Genomic DNA, 17,390 nt, shown 5'->3' on the forward strand with positions numbered 1-17,390 from the left:
CAAATGGAGGCGAATTTGACTGAAATTGAGACTCCAGTACCGAACATGGCGTTGCAGACTCATTCTCGGTGCCAAGAGCCTCTAAACTGGCCTTTCTTGATTCGTCTGAATGGAATGTGGATGCTTCTGGATTATGAAATTCATGAGGAGGAGGAGGCCCCATGAAAAATTGATTGTCTATAATGAAAAAATATTCTTGAGGATAATATATGGAGGTCGATTAGCATTTTTCAGATTAATTGAAAATTTTGTGAGGAATCTGAAAATTATGGGTATATACGTTGTGGTACATACTGAATATTTGAGAAATTTTGAGGATATTGGATAGAAAGAACGTTAGAAAAGGGCAAAAATTTGTGTGTGATGATTTCACGGGTCGTATTTTGTGATATGTATATCTTATTTGGGTCATCCATGAAAAATTATTATTTTTTATGCTAAGAATATTACTTTTTATTGTGAATATCGGTAGGGTTGACCCGTCTCACAGATAAAGATTCGTGAGACCTGTCTCATAAGAGACCTACTCAACCCCAATATGTTGGGATCGGTTTATAAAAAATATTAAAAACCCGTTTGCAGGGGTTGCAGTAATGGGGATTATAGCGGGCGGTTTATAAAAGTATAAACCCTCCAGTGTTGATGCCATTATTTGAAACACCGATGAAGTGCTAATTACTTATTGGATATTCAAATTTTTTTATATCTAATAGGTGATTGTTACTTTATCGATGCTAACATAATATCAAGTATACACAATATATAAGAGTAATATTATATATACTATTAAATTTACATAATAATTTTTAAATCATAGAAAATTCAATACAAATTCCATTTATCAAAATGAGGCATATCTCGTTAAATAATAACAAAATTTCTCCGTATAAAACTTATAGCCATTGGCTTAATGCTAAACGTGGGTCGGTGAAGAAGAGCAAATCCCACAGTTCCTCTGCTCGTATTTGATCCACGGTAGAATTTGTGCGAAGGAGAGGAAGACAATTTTTTGATATTATTACATTCTTAGTTTTCCATGGAATCGCGGTTTCGATCGCCGTATCTTGCTGCATCGTTTTGTTTGGTTTTGATTTTAATTCGAGTCTCGTCATCTGCCGCCTCGGTTACCACCCAAGATTTCGATGCTGTGTATCCTAAGGCTATTAAGGTAGGAAACTTCTGGATTTTCGTTAATTTGATCGAAATTTCCTCCTCTCATCGGAATCCCATTGAGTTGATATTTATTTAATTTTGTTGTTTGGTATAGGATTTGAAGGAAACCATCGTGAAGGGATTAGGGTTCCAATCCGACGAATTTAAGATATCAGGTTTCGATTTGAGGGACGCTTTGGTGGGGAAGTCAGTAGCATATGAATTCGACGTCGAGATAGATTAATCAAGTTTTACCCTTTAAACTGTTGGAGGATGTGAAGCGTTGGGAATTCGTGGATCTGCCCATTTTTCAAATGGAAGATCCGAGAAAGCCCGGGTACGAAAATAGGCTAGTGGACAGGCGGCGATTGGATGATCAGATGCCAGTTCTTGCTCCTTTTCAATTGGCGGGTCCAATGGAGCTCTGGATTCAGGATGCCAAGGACATGAGAATTTCTTTGCCTGTAAGTTCATGTTTTGGGGATTGACAAACGTTGCTTCTATGAAATTTGATCGCTCAGCTTTGAGCAAACGTGCATTGTGTTTTATCATGTAGGACTCTGGTGTATGAGCCTATAATACTGAAGCATTTGTGGCTAGAGGAATCGATTTTTCAACTCGATGACATTATGAACACTCGAATTTCCGTTTTTCCTATTCTAGATTTAAATTTTTTTTCAAATATGGAGCTTTAGTCATTAAGTTGTTGATTGAACATTGTTTAATATCTGTCACATTTATGGATATCTCTGGCAATTCAAAGTTTCTTTTCCTCTTCATTATACTGACTTCACTGTGATATTTTTGGTTAAAATTTTATGCAGCATGATGTGGATGCTGGTGTTCTAAAGAAAGTAATCCTGGCAGATGGTGCGGTGGTCACTGTAACGGGTGCTAGATCAGTAAGCCTGCGGAATCCTCTCGAGCTTCCACTTCCATTGAATCGAACAAATAATGCTTTGCTTGGGGCCTTTTGACTCTGGCAAAGCATCTGCGACATGCTGCTTCTTCCCCCAATGGTCCTCTCGTGACCCTTCGAATTGTTGGCCCGACATCGCTCATGTCCCCTTCTTCATCGTCCTCGTCTTCCACTAACAAACTCAAGCTTAAGCGCCTTGCCCCTGGTCTAGTTGAGCTTTCCTCAGCATCAAAGAGAAACTTCATGGAATCAAACGATATGGGTGAGTTTGGATGTACAAGACTCAACTTTAAGAAGTAGTTATTATTGAAGGTGATTTTCTTAACTAAAGTGGAACCAACCATGCCTATATTTAGATATAATAGTTAGCAAACATTTTAGAAAAGGGAAAATGAGGCACAAGCTGGGAAATATTTTTTGGCTGCTAGATCTCCAATATTTTAACCAATTTTACAAGTTGCAACATCTGAAAGTGCGCTCTCGAAATAGTTATGCTCACATAATGCACTCTGTATCAGGCATTGACCTCAAAGGAGAAGCAACCGCTCTTCTCGCACCTGACCAGTTTAGCACATTGTGGCCTGTCACATCCATTAATGGCTCGAACTCAAACTTGCTTGGTTTCGAAGCGCTGCTCTCTTCTGTTTTGGGCCCCAAAGCTAACAAGGAGGGTTCCTTTAAGCTCTTGAAGGCTGATGTATCCGCCCAAACTTTTGTAAAGATAAGTTTTGGAGTTGAGAAGAAGATAAAAGACGGGAATGAATTCTCGTTTGAGGGATTCCCAGAATGGAGAACTAAGCCTAAGTCTGTAATGATGCATTTTGAGGTGTTGGCTAAGGTTGATGGGAGTAAGGTTGTTCCAGAGAAGGTCGTACAGGTGAATCCTGTGATAGCAGAGGATTCTGTGGCACCCAACATCCTTAACGGTAACACCTCCATGTCGAAGATTCCTATAGTTTATACACCTCGGAATCCGTTCTCACTTTGAATTCTTATGGAGGATGAGATTTTGTCGAGGAATGTAGTAAATTGTGATGTTGTTTTCTACCCCTTTTTATGTGATGTAGGATTTATAAGCCATACTCCCTTGTATGAATTATAAAGGTGTAAATGAAAATTTTAATGGCAAACATGTATATCTTGTGGTTTGTAAAGCTGGTGGCGTAACTCTAAATCGTTATTTTGATAATCACAATTGGTTGTGTTATTTAATTTATGGGAGTAACTATGTGTCACACAACATTATAAAAAGACTATTAAAAATTGACTCAGCATGAATCTCAACCCATATCAATGCACGACTACTGATCATGAGCCATAAGTTGGTCCAGCTCATAGTTCATATTCATGCATCGTCACTCATATAATATCACATCCCTGAAAGGTGGTTTTCTCCGTCTCTCTCAACACTCGAACGTAACTTACTTAGATTCTTAGAGTGTTGGTATCAATTAGAAGTGGTTACTTTCGTCTCCTCCAACACTCGAACGAGGTCCTGAGTTCGAGTGTTACGGAAGCGAAAAAATCGTTTTCCGGTTGTAGGATATTTTATGAGTGACAATGCATGTGGATGGGCTACGGCTCATGGTCAATAGTGATGTATGAGTACGAGTTGAGGCTCATGTTGAATCAGTATCCACTGATAGAAAAATTAAGAAAGTGATGGAGTAAAATATAAATCAAACAAAGTGAAGAGTTCTATTTTCTGCTATATATCTTATTTATTGATCTACCAGCCTTTTATAGACAGATACACCAACGTAAATAACCATAAAATAAAAACAATACTTGATCACTAAATAACAAATATGCAAATATAAATATTTCTCGTAATACTTTATTACTAATCAACCATGACTAACAGACTTCGTTTGACTAGGCAGATGACTAAAAACTTAAAACAAGTTTTTTACAATTTCAACAGTCTATCCCTTAAATTGACAAGATCAATACTAGTTTAATAAGAGCACCCTCCCTCAAACCTCTTCTGTCATGTGTTAATACGAAGCAGCTCTCCTAGTTTCTGAAATGCAGGCAGTTTGATGGACTTGTTAAACATGTCAGCTACTTGGTCTTTGCTTCTGCAATAGATCAGATCAATTGTTTCATTCTTTGTGATGTCATTAAAGAATGATATTTCACGTCAACATGCATGCTTCTTCCATGTAGGAACGATTTATTTGACAGTTTTGACTGAGTTATTATCACGATAAATTGCAATAGGCTCGTGATTCTTGAATTTAAGCTCTTCAAGAATTTTTTCCGACCAAATAGCTTGACATCCGCATAAAGTTGCTGCAAAAAATCCAGGTCCAGTTATTGATAAACGATTGATTGCTTCTACGAAGACCATGAAGCAGCTGCCGAACCTAGGAGAAAAGCATATCTTGAATTGCTTTTTCTGCCGTCTTAATTTTTTGCATAATTACTATCATAAAAAGCCATCAAACCTGATTGTTCTCCTTTCTTATAGTAGAGACGAAGTTCTGGTGTTCCTTGCAAGTATCATAAAATCTTCTAGGAAGTTAAAAGATGCATTTTTGTAGGATTCTTTGTGTATCTGCTCATGAGACTAACATAATACATAATATCTTGCCTTGTTACTATCAGATACATTAAGCTTCCAACAATTTTCTTGTAAAGTTTGTTGTCAATCTTTTTTTCTTCAAAATATTTGGTTAGCTTCAAACCTAACTCTATGAGAGTACTTGTATAATTGCATTTTTCCATCTTAAATCTTCACAAAACTTCTCAAACATATTTTTTGGGAAATAAAAATCATATCAGTATATTGAACATACATATCAAACTCAACTTTTATGGACTCCTTAAAATTTCCAAACATGGCATCATCATTACTAATGAATATAATATCATCAACATATAAGCAAACAATGAGCATTTTTCCTTCATCTTCAAATTTTGTAAAAAAATGGACATTTTTAAAAACACACCTTAAAAAAATATGCCTCAATTCGACTATATCATGCTCTTGGGACTTGCTTTATCCTATGCAAAATCTTGTACAATTTATATATTTTATGCTCATTTCCAAACTTAATATAACCAGGAGGTTGATCGATATACAACTGTTCTTCCAAGTCTCAATGTAAGAACGTCGATTTCACATCCAATTGGAAGATAGACCATGAATATTGCGCTGCTATGAAAATTACCAATCTGATCGTATCATGCCTTGCAACTAAACCAAACACTTTTTATAGTTGACTCTAAATTCTTGTTTGTAAACTTTTACTACCAAAAGTTTTTTCTACCAAAAACTTTTTTGTTTTTTGACATTTTGGAAGCTTTCCCAAGTATTATTTTTCTTGATGACTGCGATTTTAGCATCCGTTGTCTTTCACCATTTTGATTCTTTGACGGCATCTTCGAAAGCTATTGGGGGTCAAAATATGAAATAGAGCAAAATGAAAAATGGAACCTCAATTTCATTAATTACTGTTACCTTATAATATGTCATCTATGTTGGTCTTCTTCTAACTCGTAGAGAGCTTTATTCATTTTTGTCTCATTGGCTGAAATGTGTTGATTGATTTTTGATCGTTGCTCGTTCTCTGCAAATTGTGCATTCTCCAAAATATGCTGCATTTCTTCTCCATTTTCTCCATCAAAATTAACTTTAATTTGTCGTCTAAAAGTATTTTCATCATGAGTCCAGAATTGTTCTTCATAAAAAAATGACATCACGACTATTAACAATTTTCTTTGTGATAGGATTGAATAATTTGTATGATTTCGAGTGATCACTAACACCAAGAAAAATACAATTTTCTATTTTGTCATCAAGCTTTTTTCTTTTCTGATCTGGAACATGAGAAAATGCAATACATCTAAATATTCTGAAATAATCTATACATGGTTTCTGCCCAATCCATGCTTCCTATGGTGTCATGTTTTTAAAAGGGAGTTTGGGACATATGTTAGAGTAGATGCAATGTAAGCCAACTTTTGGCTAGAAAATTTATTGACTAGGTTGTAATAAAAAATCTTTATTTAATATAATGTGTTATTTCATGGTTTGCTATTTCTTTAACTGTATACACATGTGATCAACATCGATAAAGACCTTGATTATACTTTAATACAAATGAATCATAATTCGATGTTTAAACTTATTTGTAAACACTGTATAATCTAAATTCTTTCCTAGTTGATTCAGCCGCCTAAAACATAGATAAAGGTCGCTTGAGCTCGAGACTAGCATCTGTGATGTTGTGTACCGCATTTTTGGTAAGGGCATAGAGATGTCGAAATACGCAGATGTGTAGTCATATGATGATTATACCGAATTGCCTTCTCTATGACTTTCCAAGTGGTTATCATTCATCGAGAGGATAAGTCCATGGTTGTGATTGTACACCATTAGTCCTTACGACCCGGGACAACACTGAGGCTCTATATGCTAGGGCAGTGCTTTGACTCGTTTACCGACTCCACGAGGGTCATTAGGTGGCGAGATTGAGTACAGTTGCGACACATGTAGGAGCCAGTGCATTGTAGTCGGGAATTCACCGCTCACTTACGGGTCTAGATATCCTGTGTAATCTGATGAAATAATAGTGCATAGAATCTCTGGCCAGAGTATGAGATGTACATTAGGAAAAAAGTTCTCCAATTGTACATGTGATGCCACTATTTATTTTCAAAGATGTGTCACACAGTTATTGAATTAATATGTAACCCTCGATGAACTAATGATTGCAGATTCGATAAGGATATATGAGATGAAAGGACCGTATTGTACGTTAATCATAACCGACTTGTTCTTGCAGGCACTATCAGTTATACTTAGGGAATCATGGGCAATGCTACTAGACGCTCTTACCATGAATTGATATGTTTCATCTGAAAATGGTTTCTGACATTCTCATGACCAAATGTTGGTACATGAAATGGGACAAATTAGGGTAAGCCCGAATAAACAAAAATGTCCAGAATCCCAAAGAGTTGTGAACCCACGGCTAGCTATATCATTGAACCATTGAGGGTCACACAAGCACTGGATCACTTGTTCCCGTTGAGATAATGAATTCAATGAGTTGAATTTATAAGAAATAAGTTTGATATGATCAATCGATAATCTTATAAATAAAATTTATAAAAGCTTATAGAAATTTTGAGAGCTTGACTCCTAATCACAGTCAAAGGAAGTGCACCCGCCTTATTTAGACATTGATGATCTCGAAACTAAAGTGTTCATCATAATGACGAACAAGTTGAAATTGTCACATCGATGATATTTGATCACCGATCGTGATTATGATAAGATTAATGTAATGAGAGCATGGATCATGGGCTTGAAGAGTATAAGTCCATCATACAAATTTATCAAAGTTCAAATGGACTCCAACAATTAAATTATATTTTAATGAATTAAAATATAGCCCATTAAGTTTTTATTAAATATGGTATTGACTTATATAATATGAAAAATATTCATGATACCGTAATTTTAAAAAACCTACACACAAAGCAAATAATATTGATGCATGATATTATCAAAATATATATATGTATCAATTCGAGATTCGCCTTGATTTGCATGCCTAAAGAATCTTTCATTAACATAATTAATCTAATTAATTAAGTAAAAGAAATGATTAGTATTAAAATAATATTTTCTTATTCTTATCAAGGTGCATCCATTCAAAACATTATGTGATTTGAAAGAAAAAATTTCAGCTCTCGAAATCCCAATTTTTGCAAGAAAAATTCGGCTTATAGTATTGAGTCGATTTATTCTTCGCGTTTCATCATACGCAAAATATCTTCTAATTTTCTAATGCAAGTTAGAAGAAGAACAAGTAATCCGATCGTGGACCTGATTCGGAGATCGAAGAAGGAGATTCGAAGAAAGCTCGTAGGGACAAACAACAAGAGCTACATCCGCTGATACCGGAATAGTTGGTGCCACGTGAAATTATTCATTAAAGGTATATATTCTTTAACATCCTATGTATGTTTATTTTATTTAAACCATATATGTGTCCAAAGAAAACTGTGAATGTCAAAATAAAATTTTTAAATTTCTGCTGCGATTTGGATACGAGAAAAACGATAACCCAACAACATATGTACAAAATATTGATACTCCAATCTACAGCTTCATGCAAGAAAAATTTGGCCATTCCACTTCTTGTCAAAAGACTTTGCACCAATGGCGCAGCCAGGCAATATGACTCTACTTGGGTTAAAATTATAAACTCTAAAATCCTTTAATATTTTGAATTGATCTACCAGGCTAATATCAAATTTAAAAATTTTAAAAAAATTTAGGACCACCTGTGCTCGGGCGAAAAGCGCGGGTGGCAAGACTGTGGCTTCCCCACTGCTTTGCACCATATTCATTATTATGCGATTTTTCCTCTTACAACTCTGTTTTGTTGATAGGAGTATGCAGCTATAATTTTCCTTTTATTCCACGCCTTTCACAAAAATTTGCTGATTCTTGTGAATTGTATTCTCCGCCACGATCGGTGCGTAAGTCTTTCTCAACAAGTGCTTTGTAATTCTTAAAAACTATAAAGGTTTCAGATTTTTCCAGCAGGGTAATATACCCAAGTTTTCCGACTATAATCATCAATGAATATTATAAAATAATTTTTACTGCCATTTGATATCGGATTAATGGCCCGCAAATATCGGAGCAAACCAATTCTTTGCGCTCCATGATTTTCCTTTAGAAAAAACGTCAAGTTAATTAGAACCAACCATGGTTCTGAAGAAGCATAGAACCGCAACGGAACTATTTCTAGAAACTGGAACATAAAACCGTCTTTTGATTTGGGTGACGAAACCATGGACATACGGTCTGATACTTTATCCTAAAATAAGAAACTTGAATCGTGAGGAGTTAGAAGCGGAAGAGGATCATATATTAATTATATATATATATATATATATATATATATTATATTACTTTTCAAGGATCAACAAATAATAGACTAATATCTTGATATGAAAACTGGGAATTGTCCCACGCTTAGCTCCAAGTTTGAGTTAAGGGTTTGCGCTTCAAGAGACACTAGAAGTTTTTGGAAATGTGGAAGACGCTGATATGCTGGTTCTCGGTGAAACACGCGTGGCCGTCCTGGTGGTGGTGTGTTTTGACGATATTAATCTTTTTGGACAAAGTTTATTTGAAAAATAATTTTTTATTTTCTAAACAGTCCAATGTTTCCAGTCAATGGCTTCAGTCCGAACCAGCGTCTCGTGTTACTGTCTTTTGGCGTTTTGGCGCAGAACTTTGTTCCTTCGCACAGAACCGTCCGGCCCCTGGCTTTTGCGTGCGTTCCATGACTTATCACAGAAGGATGACTTATCGCAGAAGGGTGTGGGACCTGGCTTATGTAACTCACTCTTTAAATAGTCTTTTTGCAGGCATTCATCTGACACTTTTTGTATACTCATTTCGTTGCATCTCTTTCTCTCCCAAACTTGAAAATTATAGCAATGGTTGTTCGTTGACATCCAAAATTTGTAGTGCAGCATTTCTTGATTGGAGTTGTTGTATTTTGGGGATGATTGTCATTCCATATAGGATATACATAATGAAAATTTGTCTTGCTGAAAAAATATTTTCTTTACCTCAACTCGTACTGCTCTTTGTTCCGAAGATCAACATAAACACAAAGAACAAAACTTGTTTAATTTAGGTTTTAATCTACTAAATTAAAAAAAAAAATCGATACTTAACTTTTAATTTTTTACTGTTTTGATCCAATTGTTAATATGACATCAGAAAAGTCAGCAATTTTCGATGTTATATCAGCATTTTGCAATGTCACGTCAATACTCCGATGAAATATTAATAAAAACAAAAAAAATCGAAGCTAGTGTAAACCCAAAATAGACAAAAATTAGTTGATCAAAAAAGCTATTTTCCCTACATTATATTATTTTATCATATAACCGGGTCATCATATATCAATTTACTTAGTGTGAGTAAAAAATATAGTCAATGTAGTATGAATTATTTAAAAATGTATTTTCCAAAAATAAATGGAAGCATGCGTCTCATTTTCCGAGAGAGACTCCCATAACTCTATTTTGACAAAAATTTGTGTGAGACGGTCTCACGAGTCGTATTTTGTGAGACAGGATATCTTATTTGGGTCATCCATGAAAAAATATTACTTTTTATGATAAAAGTATCACTTTTTATTATGAATATCGGTAGGGATTGACCCGTCTCACAGATAAAAATTCATGAGACCATCTCACAAAAGACCTACTCCTCTATTTTTTTTTAAAGAATATTATGTCTCTCAACCTAATCCAATTCTTCATAATAAATATTATATTTTAATTGCTTATATTATAGTTTACAGCATTAATATATTTATATAATATATCTAAATTAACTTAATATATACAATGTGACATCTGTTTGGCATAACAAATTTTATGAAAGAAAAGACATCTACCTGTAAAAAAATATTATTTAAAAAATAAATATATGAAAACGACATCGGCCAAAAAACGATGAAAACCTGATATGATAAAGTTAATCTTTACCATATCGTCAAGGAAGAAAATCAAATCGTTTTTGGTGCGTTTGTATATGTTCTTTCAAAAATATCCCTACAAAAATTAGGTACAATAATATTTGGCTACTGTAATTTGTATATTTTTCAATTTTCGTCATGTTATCGATCAATTTACGATTTTAATCCACCAACTTGTATTTTCCCCCTCAATTTTAGTCCTTCCATGAAAATGATTACATGACACCGAAAAATACCTACATGACACTAAAACATGTTGACGTGGTATTGAGAAATGTTGATGTATCAGTGTCACGTCAGAACTCCGACAAAACTATACCAAAATAAGAAGGAAAAAATACAAGTTAGTAAACTATAATTATAAATCGATTACCAAACACGAAAAAAAAATGTTAAAGTTCGTATTTCATCTAAGTTAAAAGATATGATGATTACTTATATTTAGATAATGAATAGATTTTTTGTGAGACGGTCTCACGAATCTTTATCTGTGAGACGAGTCAACTCTATCGATATTCACAATAAAAAATAATATTTTTAGTATAAAAAATAATACTTTTTCATGGACGGCCTAAATAAGAGATTCGTCTCACAAAATACAACACGTGATTCTCCACAAGTTTTTACAGATAATAGTATATACATTAATTAATGAATTCACGATTCATCCACGCCAAACTAAAATCCTCAATATGAGAAGCGGCGAAATCCAAGTTTTGAAGCAATGAGTAAGGGTGGGCATAGTTGGTTAAAACCGAAATAACCTGACTGAACTGAAAACTTCGGTTTAAATGGTTCGGTTTTTCGGCCGGTTACGATTTCAAAATTAAAGAAATTCGGTTTTTCGGTTCGGTTTACGGTTTTGATCCTCAGAAAATCGAAATAACCGAACCGACCATATTATATTTAACCATAGAGCTTTTTGTATAATGGGCTAATAAATGGGCCTTAGTCACATGACAAGTCCAATATTGACAATTGAAATTTTAAATTTTTATTGAAGCTCGTATTGTTAAATATATTGAGATTTGAGATGCAAAATCTATGTGCATTTTGGAGTTGAAAATTGAATTTAATGACTGTGTATCCTTTTATTAAAGAGCTACTGTTTGAAATTGTATTTCAAATTGTTATTGAAGCTTAGATTGTTAAGTCATAAGTGTATTGTAATCGTATATGTTCTACTCATCTACTATCATTTTTTTTATATGTGTTGCATCCATCAAGCATCAAGTGATGTATAATTTTATTTTCTTAACAAAATATTATAAAACCGTATATAACCGACCATATAACCGAACCGTATTACAAAAAAATCGGACCGAACCGTAATAAAATGATTTGGTTTTGGACCAGATATATTCAAAACCGAAAACCGAAAAACCGAATCATTATAGAAAAAAACCGGACCGAACCAGCCGATGGCCACCCCTAGCAATGAGCAGATGGAACCGTTCGTGGTTGGTTGGTGCTCACAGTCACATGTAACACATGAGAGGAGGAAAAGGAATCCCAGCATTACACATTTCCCTCTCTTATATATTCATCTCCGCTATATATATATATCTACTTCAATACAAAAAGATTAATTTTTTTTTTGGAATTTTCGATTATCTGTACTAATCTAAATTTTGATCGATTGTGAAGTGGTGGCGATGGATGATCAGTATATTTTTGGTGGTTTCTTTGCTTTGTTGTTTGGGTTCGTTCTGCTTCTCATCTTGCGTAGAGAGAGTAAGAGAAACGTAGGGTCGATGAGGATTGGACGTAAAGGTGGGTGCAATGAGAGCTCCGAACCTGGAGGTGGTTTAACGGCGGAGGCTGGCGGAGAGGCTGACATTATCATTGTGGGCGCCGGTGTGGCAGGGGCGGCTCTGGCTTATACTCTTGCCAAGGTATGAGGAAATAACTGCTTCTAGTTTGCTGTATTTTCTTCTCTTCTTACTTTTTTGATGGTGAGAAAATCTGCTGGGTCATTGCATATTCACTATTCAGATGATGGATTTTCTACTAGGGATTTTTTAGGTTGATAAATAGAATATTTATGGCTTCAATTGTAGGAAAAATGCTTCTGATTTGATCATGTTGCTGTTTTCCTACACTTAACTAGAGTACATGTTAATACACGGGGAAATTCGATGCTACAACTAGCACTATGTTATATGATATATGAGAGTTCCGCGAAAAGAACTATATCGATATTTAGAAGATTAGTAAATAAGATTTGAACGTTAGCTACGGCCTGGATGCGAAAGTTGATGGTGATGATGACTTCAGAGTGCCGAGTTTTGGTCACAAAGTGATTTCATTATGGTATCAGATTTAGGAGTTCTTGGTGCATTAAATCTGATATAAGTTTATTAAGTTGGTCTAATATGCTTATTTTTAGGTCTTTGTTGTCTAGTATGTATCAGATTAACGTGCTCTTGTATGACTCGATTAATTTCAAGAAGATACACCCAAGTTTGCTGCTTATATTTGAGCAGATGTGGCAAAGTATAAAACTATTACTGTGTGGACTCCCATGAGCTATTGAATTTTTCAGTCATATTTTCTTCCACAGAAACAAAGATTGGAATATTTCCAGAAACTCATTTTGGTGTTATTAATGAAGCTAATATATCGAAGCATAAATATTTCACGATAAACTAGACTTGATCATTTTTAAAAGCTACTTGTTTTCATTATTTGATATTTTAATTCAGGAGGGTCGCCAAGTTCATGTGATCGAAAGAGACTTAACTGAGCCAGACCGTATAGTTGGGGAACTTCTACAGCCTGGAGGGTACCTAAAATTAATTGAGTTAGGCTTAGAAGGTAACCTCTATACAGTTTGATTGCCTTAAAGTTGAGAAACTTTTGCTGTTATGGTAACGTTTGGTTGGCTCCGTTTATTTAAAATTTAATTGTCATGTGAAGTAACTGTACCTGAACACAGATTGTGATGGCGATGATATTGACGCTCAACGAGTTTTTGGATATGCCCTTTACAAGGATGGTAGAAATGCCATGCTATCTTATCCCTTGGACAAATTTCACTCACATGTCTCTGGGAGAAGCTTTCACAATGGCCGTTTTATACAGAAGATGAGAGAAAAGGCCAGCACTCTTTCGAAGTATATATGATTCCTTTCTATTAATTGACTGTCACCTGCAGTGGACCCAAAAAGCTCGACGATAGGAGAGAAATTAAGATTTAAAAAATGTTGCACATAAAAGTGTAAATTTGTTTATAAGAGGGGGGTTTCACTATTAGTTGCATTCCCCTGGTTATTAACTTTTCCAGTAGTCTGATGTCATTTTGTGTTCAAATATTGTTTTTACAGTGTTAGCCTTGAACAAGGAACAGTGACATCCTTGATTAAAGAAGAGGGCACGGTTAAAGGGGTGCGATACAAAAACAAGAATGGTCAAGAAATGTCTGCTTACGCTCCTCTAACCATTGTTTGTGATGGTTGTTTTTCAAACCTGAGACGCTCTCTCTGCACTCCCAAGGTGAATAAGATGTGCCTCGAGGAAAATTTGAAGTAGCCTCATGTGCCATTCTCTGTAGTTTTCTTATATCTTACTTCGTGAATGTCCTTAAAGAAAAAGGTCCTTTACATGGTATGATCACAGGTGGAAAGCCCCTCTTGTTTTGTTGGTTTGGTTCTGGAAAATTGTGAACTCCCATTTGCTAATCATGGGCGTGTTGTTCTTGGAGATCCGTCACCAATCTTATTTTATCCGATCAGCAGTACTGAGATCCGTTGTCTGGTTGATATACCCGAACAGAAGGTGCCTTCCATCGCCAATGGTGAAATGGCTAATTACTTGAAGACGGTGGTGGCTCCACAGGTACTCTTCATGCCCGAGCTTCAGTGAATCTTGAACTTTCATCTTACTTCTTTTAGCAAATCACATTTCATCAAGACATTGAAATGGGTACCACTTCTCATCCCATTTCAATAAAATTGATGCTGCGTCTCATCTCTTTTTGTGAAAATGAGACGATGTGTGCCATATTTCAACGTTGAGGCGAAAAAAGAACGTTCTTGGAAATCAGAGAGAAATCTAGGCGAGCAATATTGTGGTTTAGCCAAACTTATCGATCAAATGGAAAGAGTAATTTAGTTTGGTAAATCGAATTTTATTTTTTAAAATATCAGAAATTTCCATTTAACTTTGGTTACTTTAAGAATCCAATAAACTGAACCAAGCTTGAGAGAAAATTTAACTCTTGTAGCAATTTTGATTTGGCTAGTTCTACCAATTCAAGTATTTGTTATATTTTCAGTTTTGTGAAAGTTGGATTTAGTAAGTTCGGTTTCCATGAAAATTTCAATCTGTCTGAACAATTCATAGACGAATTTATTTTGTTTGTTTGATAGAGTTTGGTTCCATCGTCCCCTATCTTGTTACTTTCTAAAGCATGAAATGGAATAAGAAGTGCAGTTTTCCATCTTTCAGTGACACAAACGTTTCATTTTCTTTCACATGGCACGTGTTCCTCGTACAAACTGACTAAATGCATGTTAACTCAGATTCCTCTGCAGCTTCACGATTCATTTAACGCGGCGATTGATAAAGGAAACATAAGAACCATGCCAAACAGAAGCATGCCTGCGATTCCTCATCCCACTCCTGGTGCACTTTTGATGGGAGACGCCTTTAATATGCGTCATCCTCTGACTGGGGGAGGAATGACAGTCGCTCTATCAGACATTGTCGTTCTTCGCGATCTTCTTAAACCTATAAACAATTTACACGATGCAACTACACTAAGCAAGTATCTTGAATCCTTCTACACCCTTAGAAAGGTGAGTTAAAGATCACCAAAATCGATAATTTCCCTGACTTAATAATTTTTTACCGGCTTTGACTCATGATTTTGGGTGTTTCTGTGGTTTGTAGCCCGTGGCATCTACGATCAATACATTAGCTGGAGCCCTTTACAAAGTTTTTTGTGCATCTCCAGACCAAGCTAGGCAGGAAATGCGACAAGCATGTTTCGACTATTTGAGTCTTGGAGGCATTTTCTCCAATGGCCCTGTGTCTTTGCTTTCTGGTCTGAATCCACGCCCTTTAAGCCTCGTTCTCCATTTCTTTGCGGTTGCAGTCTATGGCGTTGGCCGATTGTTGCTGCCGTTTCCTTCTCCGAAAAGGATTTGGTTGGGAGCTAAGTTGCTCTCAGTGAGTTCCTTAAATGGATGATGCACATGCATCAAAGTCATCTAATTTACATCGGAATATCATTTTGGAACACAAAATCTGAATTATCATAGTTTGTTTCATCTTTATTATTCATAAAAAGTGCTATTTTCTGAATGCAGGACACTAACAATATCTGTCTTCAATTTACAGGGTGCATCAGGAATTATTTTGCCGATTATAAAGACAGAGGGAGTCAGACAAATGTTCTTCCCCGCTACTGTTCCAGCGTACTATAGAGCTCCCCCACGGACACTTTCTAAAATAAAATATCTGATTTTCCCCAAATAGAAATTCAGTGAGATCAAATGAATGGAGACAATACCAATTTTTGTGCTCTGATTGTTTTTAGCTCGATCAAATTATTTGGTTCCAACTTAATTATTGAGCATTCTAACCCAAATTCGGTCTCGAGTGGGGTGCTCCTTGGTCGGGTCGGTTCGGTTTTCGGTTATTTTCATTTTCGGTTTTAGAAATATATATAATCCGATATCCAAATCATTTACTTTTGATTCAGTTCAGTTTTCTATCAAAACGGTTCGGTTATTTTGGCCAGTTATCTTGGTTTTCGTACGATTATTGAAATTACTAATATAAATATATTATAAAGTATGTTACATTTTTACATGATTTATTAAATGAACAACAATTAACTAAAAATTATTCAAAATATTCTCCATTCACTAAATATCATTCTAAAAAAATATATATAATATAAATAAATTATTAATTTAATGAAAATTAATTTTTTGCTGGTTCGATTTTGATATATAGAATCCGAAATGGAACCAAATAAACTTGGTTTTAACATTTATATCCAAAGTACAAAATTCAACTTTCAGTTTGGTTATGTATTCGGTTTTTTCTGTTAGTATTTTCAGTTTTTTCTGTTTTATCCGAAGTTTGAACACCCATAATCTCAAGTTCGTAAGCTCATATATATTAAGTACATTTTCATAAAATATTAGAGCTCGTTCACTATGAAATATCAAAGTTCGTTAATTATCCGTCATAATTTTCATTTTTTTTGTCATATTATCCGTCAATTCCCACTACGTCGACTCTCGACGAGAGCATTATAAACCCAAAAAGGTATCATCTCCAAAGACTTGTCTAATGAATGATATAAATTCATGTGACACATTTGTAAAACTCGACATATAAGGATAAATGTACATCCTTGGACACTGCATTTCAAACGAGTTTCTTCGAAGCTAATATACATGCATAATGCATGAAACTACTATGAATATTAGACTTTTCCAACGTAAAAAATGCCCTTAATATATTTTCTTTTTTACGTTTTCTATAATACATATAAACATCGAATCGAATATAATTTTATTTTTATTATATTTTGAATGTTCTTCTACAATTCAAATTTATAAATTTGAATTAGATTCTTACATACGTATAGATAATATGCAAGCATTGAGAATTTATTGCAACACCAAGTGCCCTTTATCAAATGACATGCATTATGAGTCCAAATTGCTCAGTGGATGAGCCACATGCATATATAAGTCCAGGTGACTCAATTTTTTTTTAAAAAAAATTATTTGTAAATTTTGTATAATTTTGGAATAATATGATATTAGCCC

General features: G+C 34.8%; 2 protein-coding genes and 1 pseudogene across 5 annotated transcripts; all 3 read left to right on the plus strand.

Annotated features, from left to right (window-relative positions):
* Positions 1-863: 863 nt before the first annotated feature.
* On the plus strand, positions 864-2,773 carry LOC142527437 (protein TUNICAMYCIN INDUCED 1-like; annotated as a pseudogene).
* On the plus strand, positions 2,463-3,059 carry LOC142525778 (protein TUNICAMYCIN INDUCED 1-like). Its single transcript, XM_075630070.1, has one exon. The coding sequence runs from the start codon at positions 2,463-2,465 to the stop codon at positions 3,057-3,059; it is 597 nt and encodes a 198-aa protein (XP_075486185.1).
* Positions 3,060-12,038: 8,979 nt separating this feature from the next.
* LOC142528071 (squalene monooxygenase SE1-like) lies at positions 12,039-16,332 on the plus strand. 4 transcript variants are annotated; one of them, XM_075633125.1, is made up of 9 exons: positions 12,039-12,322; positions 12,373-12,494; positions 13,305-13,416; positions 13,538-13,715; positions 13,926-14,094; positions 14,218-14,436; positions 15,123-15,398; positions 15,493-15,771; positions 15,943-16,332. In XM_075633125.1, the coding sequence occupies exons 1-9, from the start codon at positions 12,259-12,261 to the stop codon at positions 16,078-16,080; spliced, it is 1,557 nt and encodes a 518-aa protein (XP_075489240.1). In that variant the 5' UTR covers positions 12,039-12,258; the 3' UTR covers positions 16,081-16,332. The 4 variants fall into 4 exon arrangements, with proteins under 4 accessions (XP_075489240.1, XP_075489236.1, XP_075489238.1 ...); XM_075633121.1 differs by having other exon boundaries at positions 12,039-12,494; XM_075633123.1 differs by having other exon boundaries at positions 12,039-12,494; positions 15,493-15,646.
* The last annotated feature ends 1,058 nt before the right edge of the window (positions 16,333-17,390 follow it).

Source organism: Primulina tabacum, chromosome 15 (genome assembly GCF_025594145.1).
Source record: "Primulina tabacum isolate GXHZ01 chromosome 15, ASM2559414v2, whole genome shotgun sequence".
Lineage (NCBI taxonomy): Eukaryota > Viridiplantae > Streptophyta > Magnoliopsida > Lamiales > Gesneriaceae > Primulina > Primulina tabacum.

Bases quoted from the DNA above. Each gene is read 5' to 3' on its own strand.
- LOC142525778 (XM_075630070.1), top strand. From the start codon at position 2,463: ATGAGGCACAAGCTGGGAAATATTTTTTGGCTGCTAGATCTCCAATAT.
- LOC142528071 (XM_075633121.1), top strand. From the start codon at position 12,255: ATGGATGATCAGTATATTTTTGGTGGTTTCTTTGCTTTGTTGTTTGGG. The intron at 12,495-13,304 runs GTATGAGGAAAT...ATTTTAATTCAG, and splicing joins TGGCTTATACTCTTGCCAAG to GAGGGTCGCCAAGTTCATGT. The intron at 13,716-13,925 runs GTATATATGATT...TTGTTTTTACAG, and splicing joins AAGGCCAGCACTCTTTCGAA to TGTTAGCCTTGAACAAGGAA.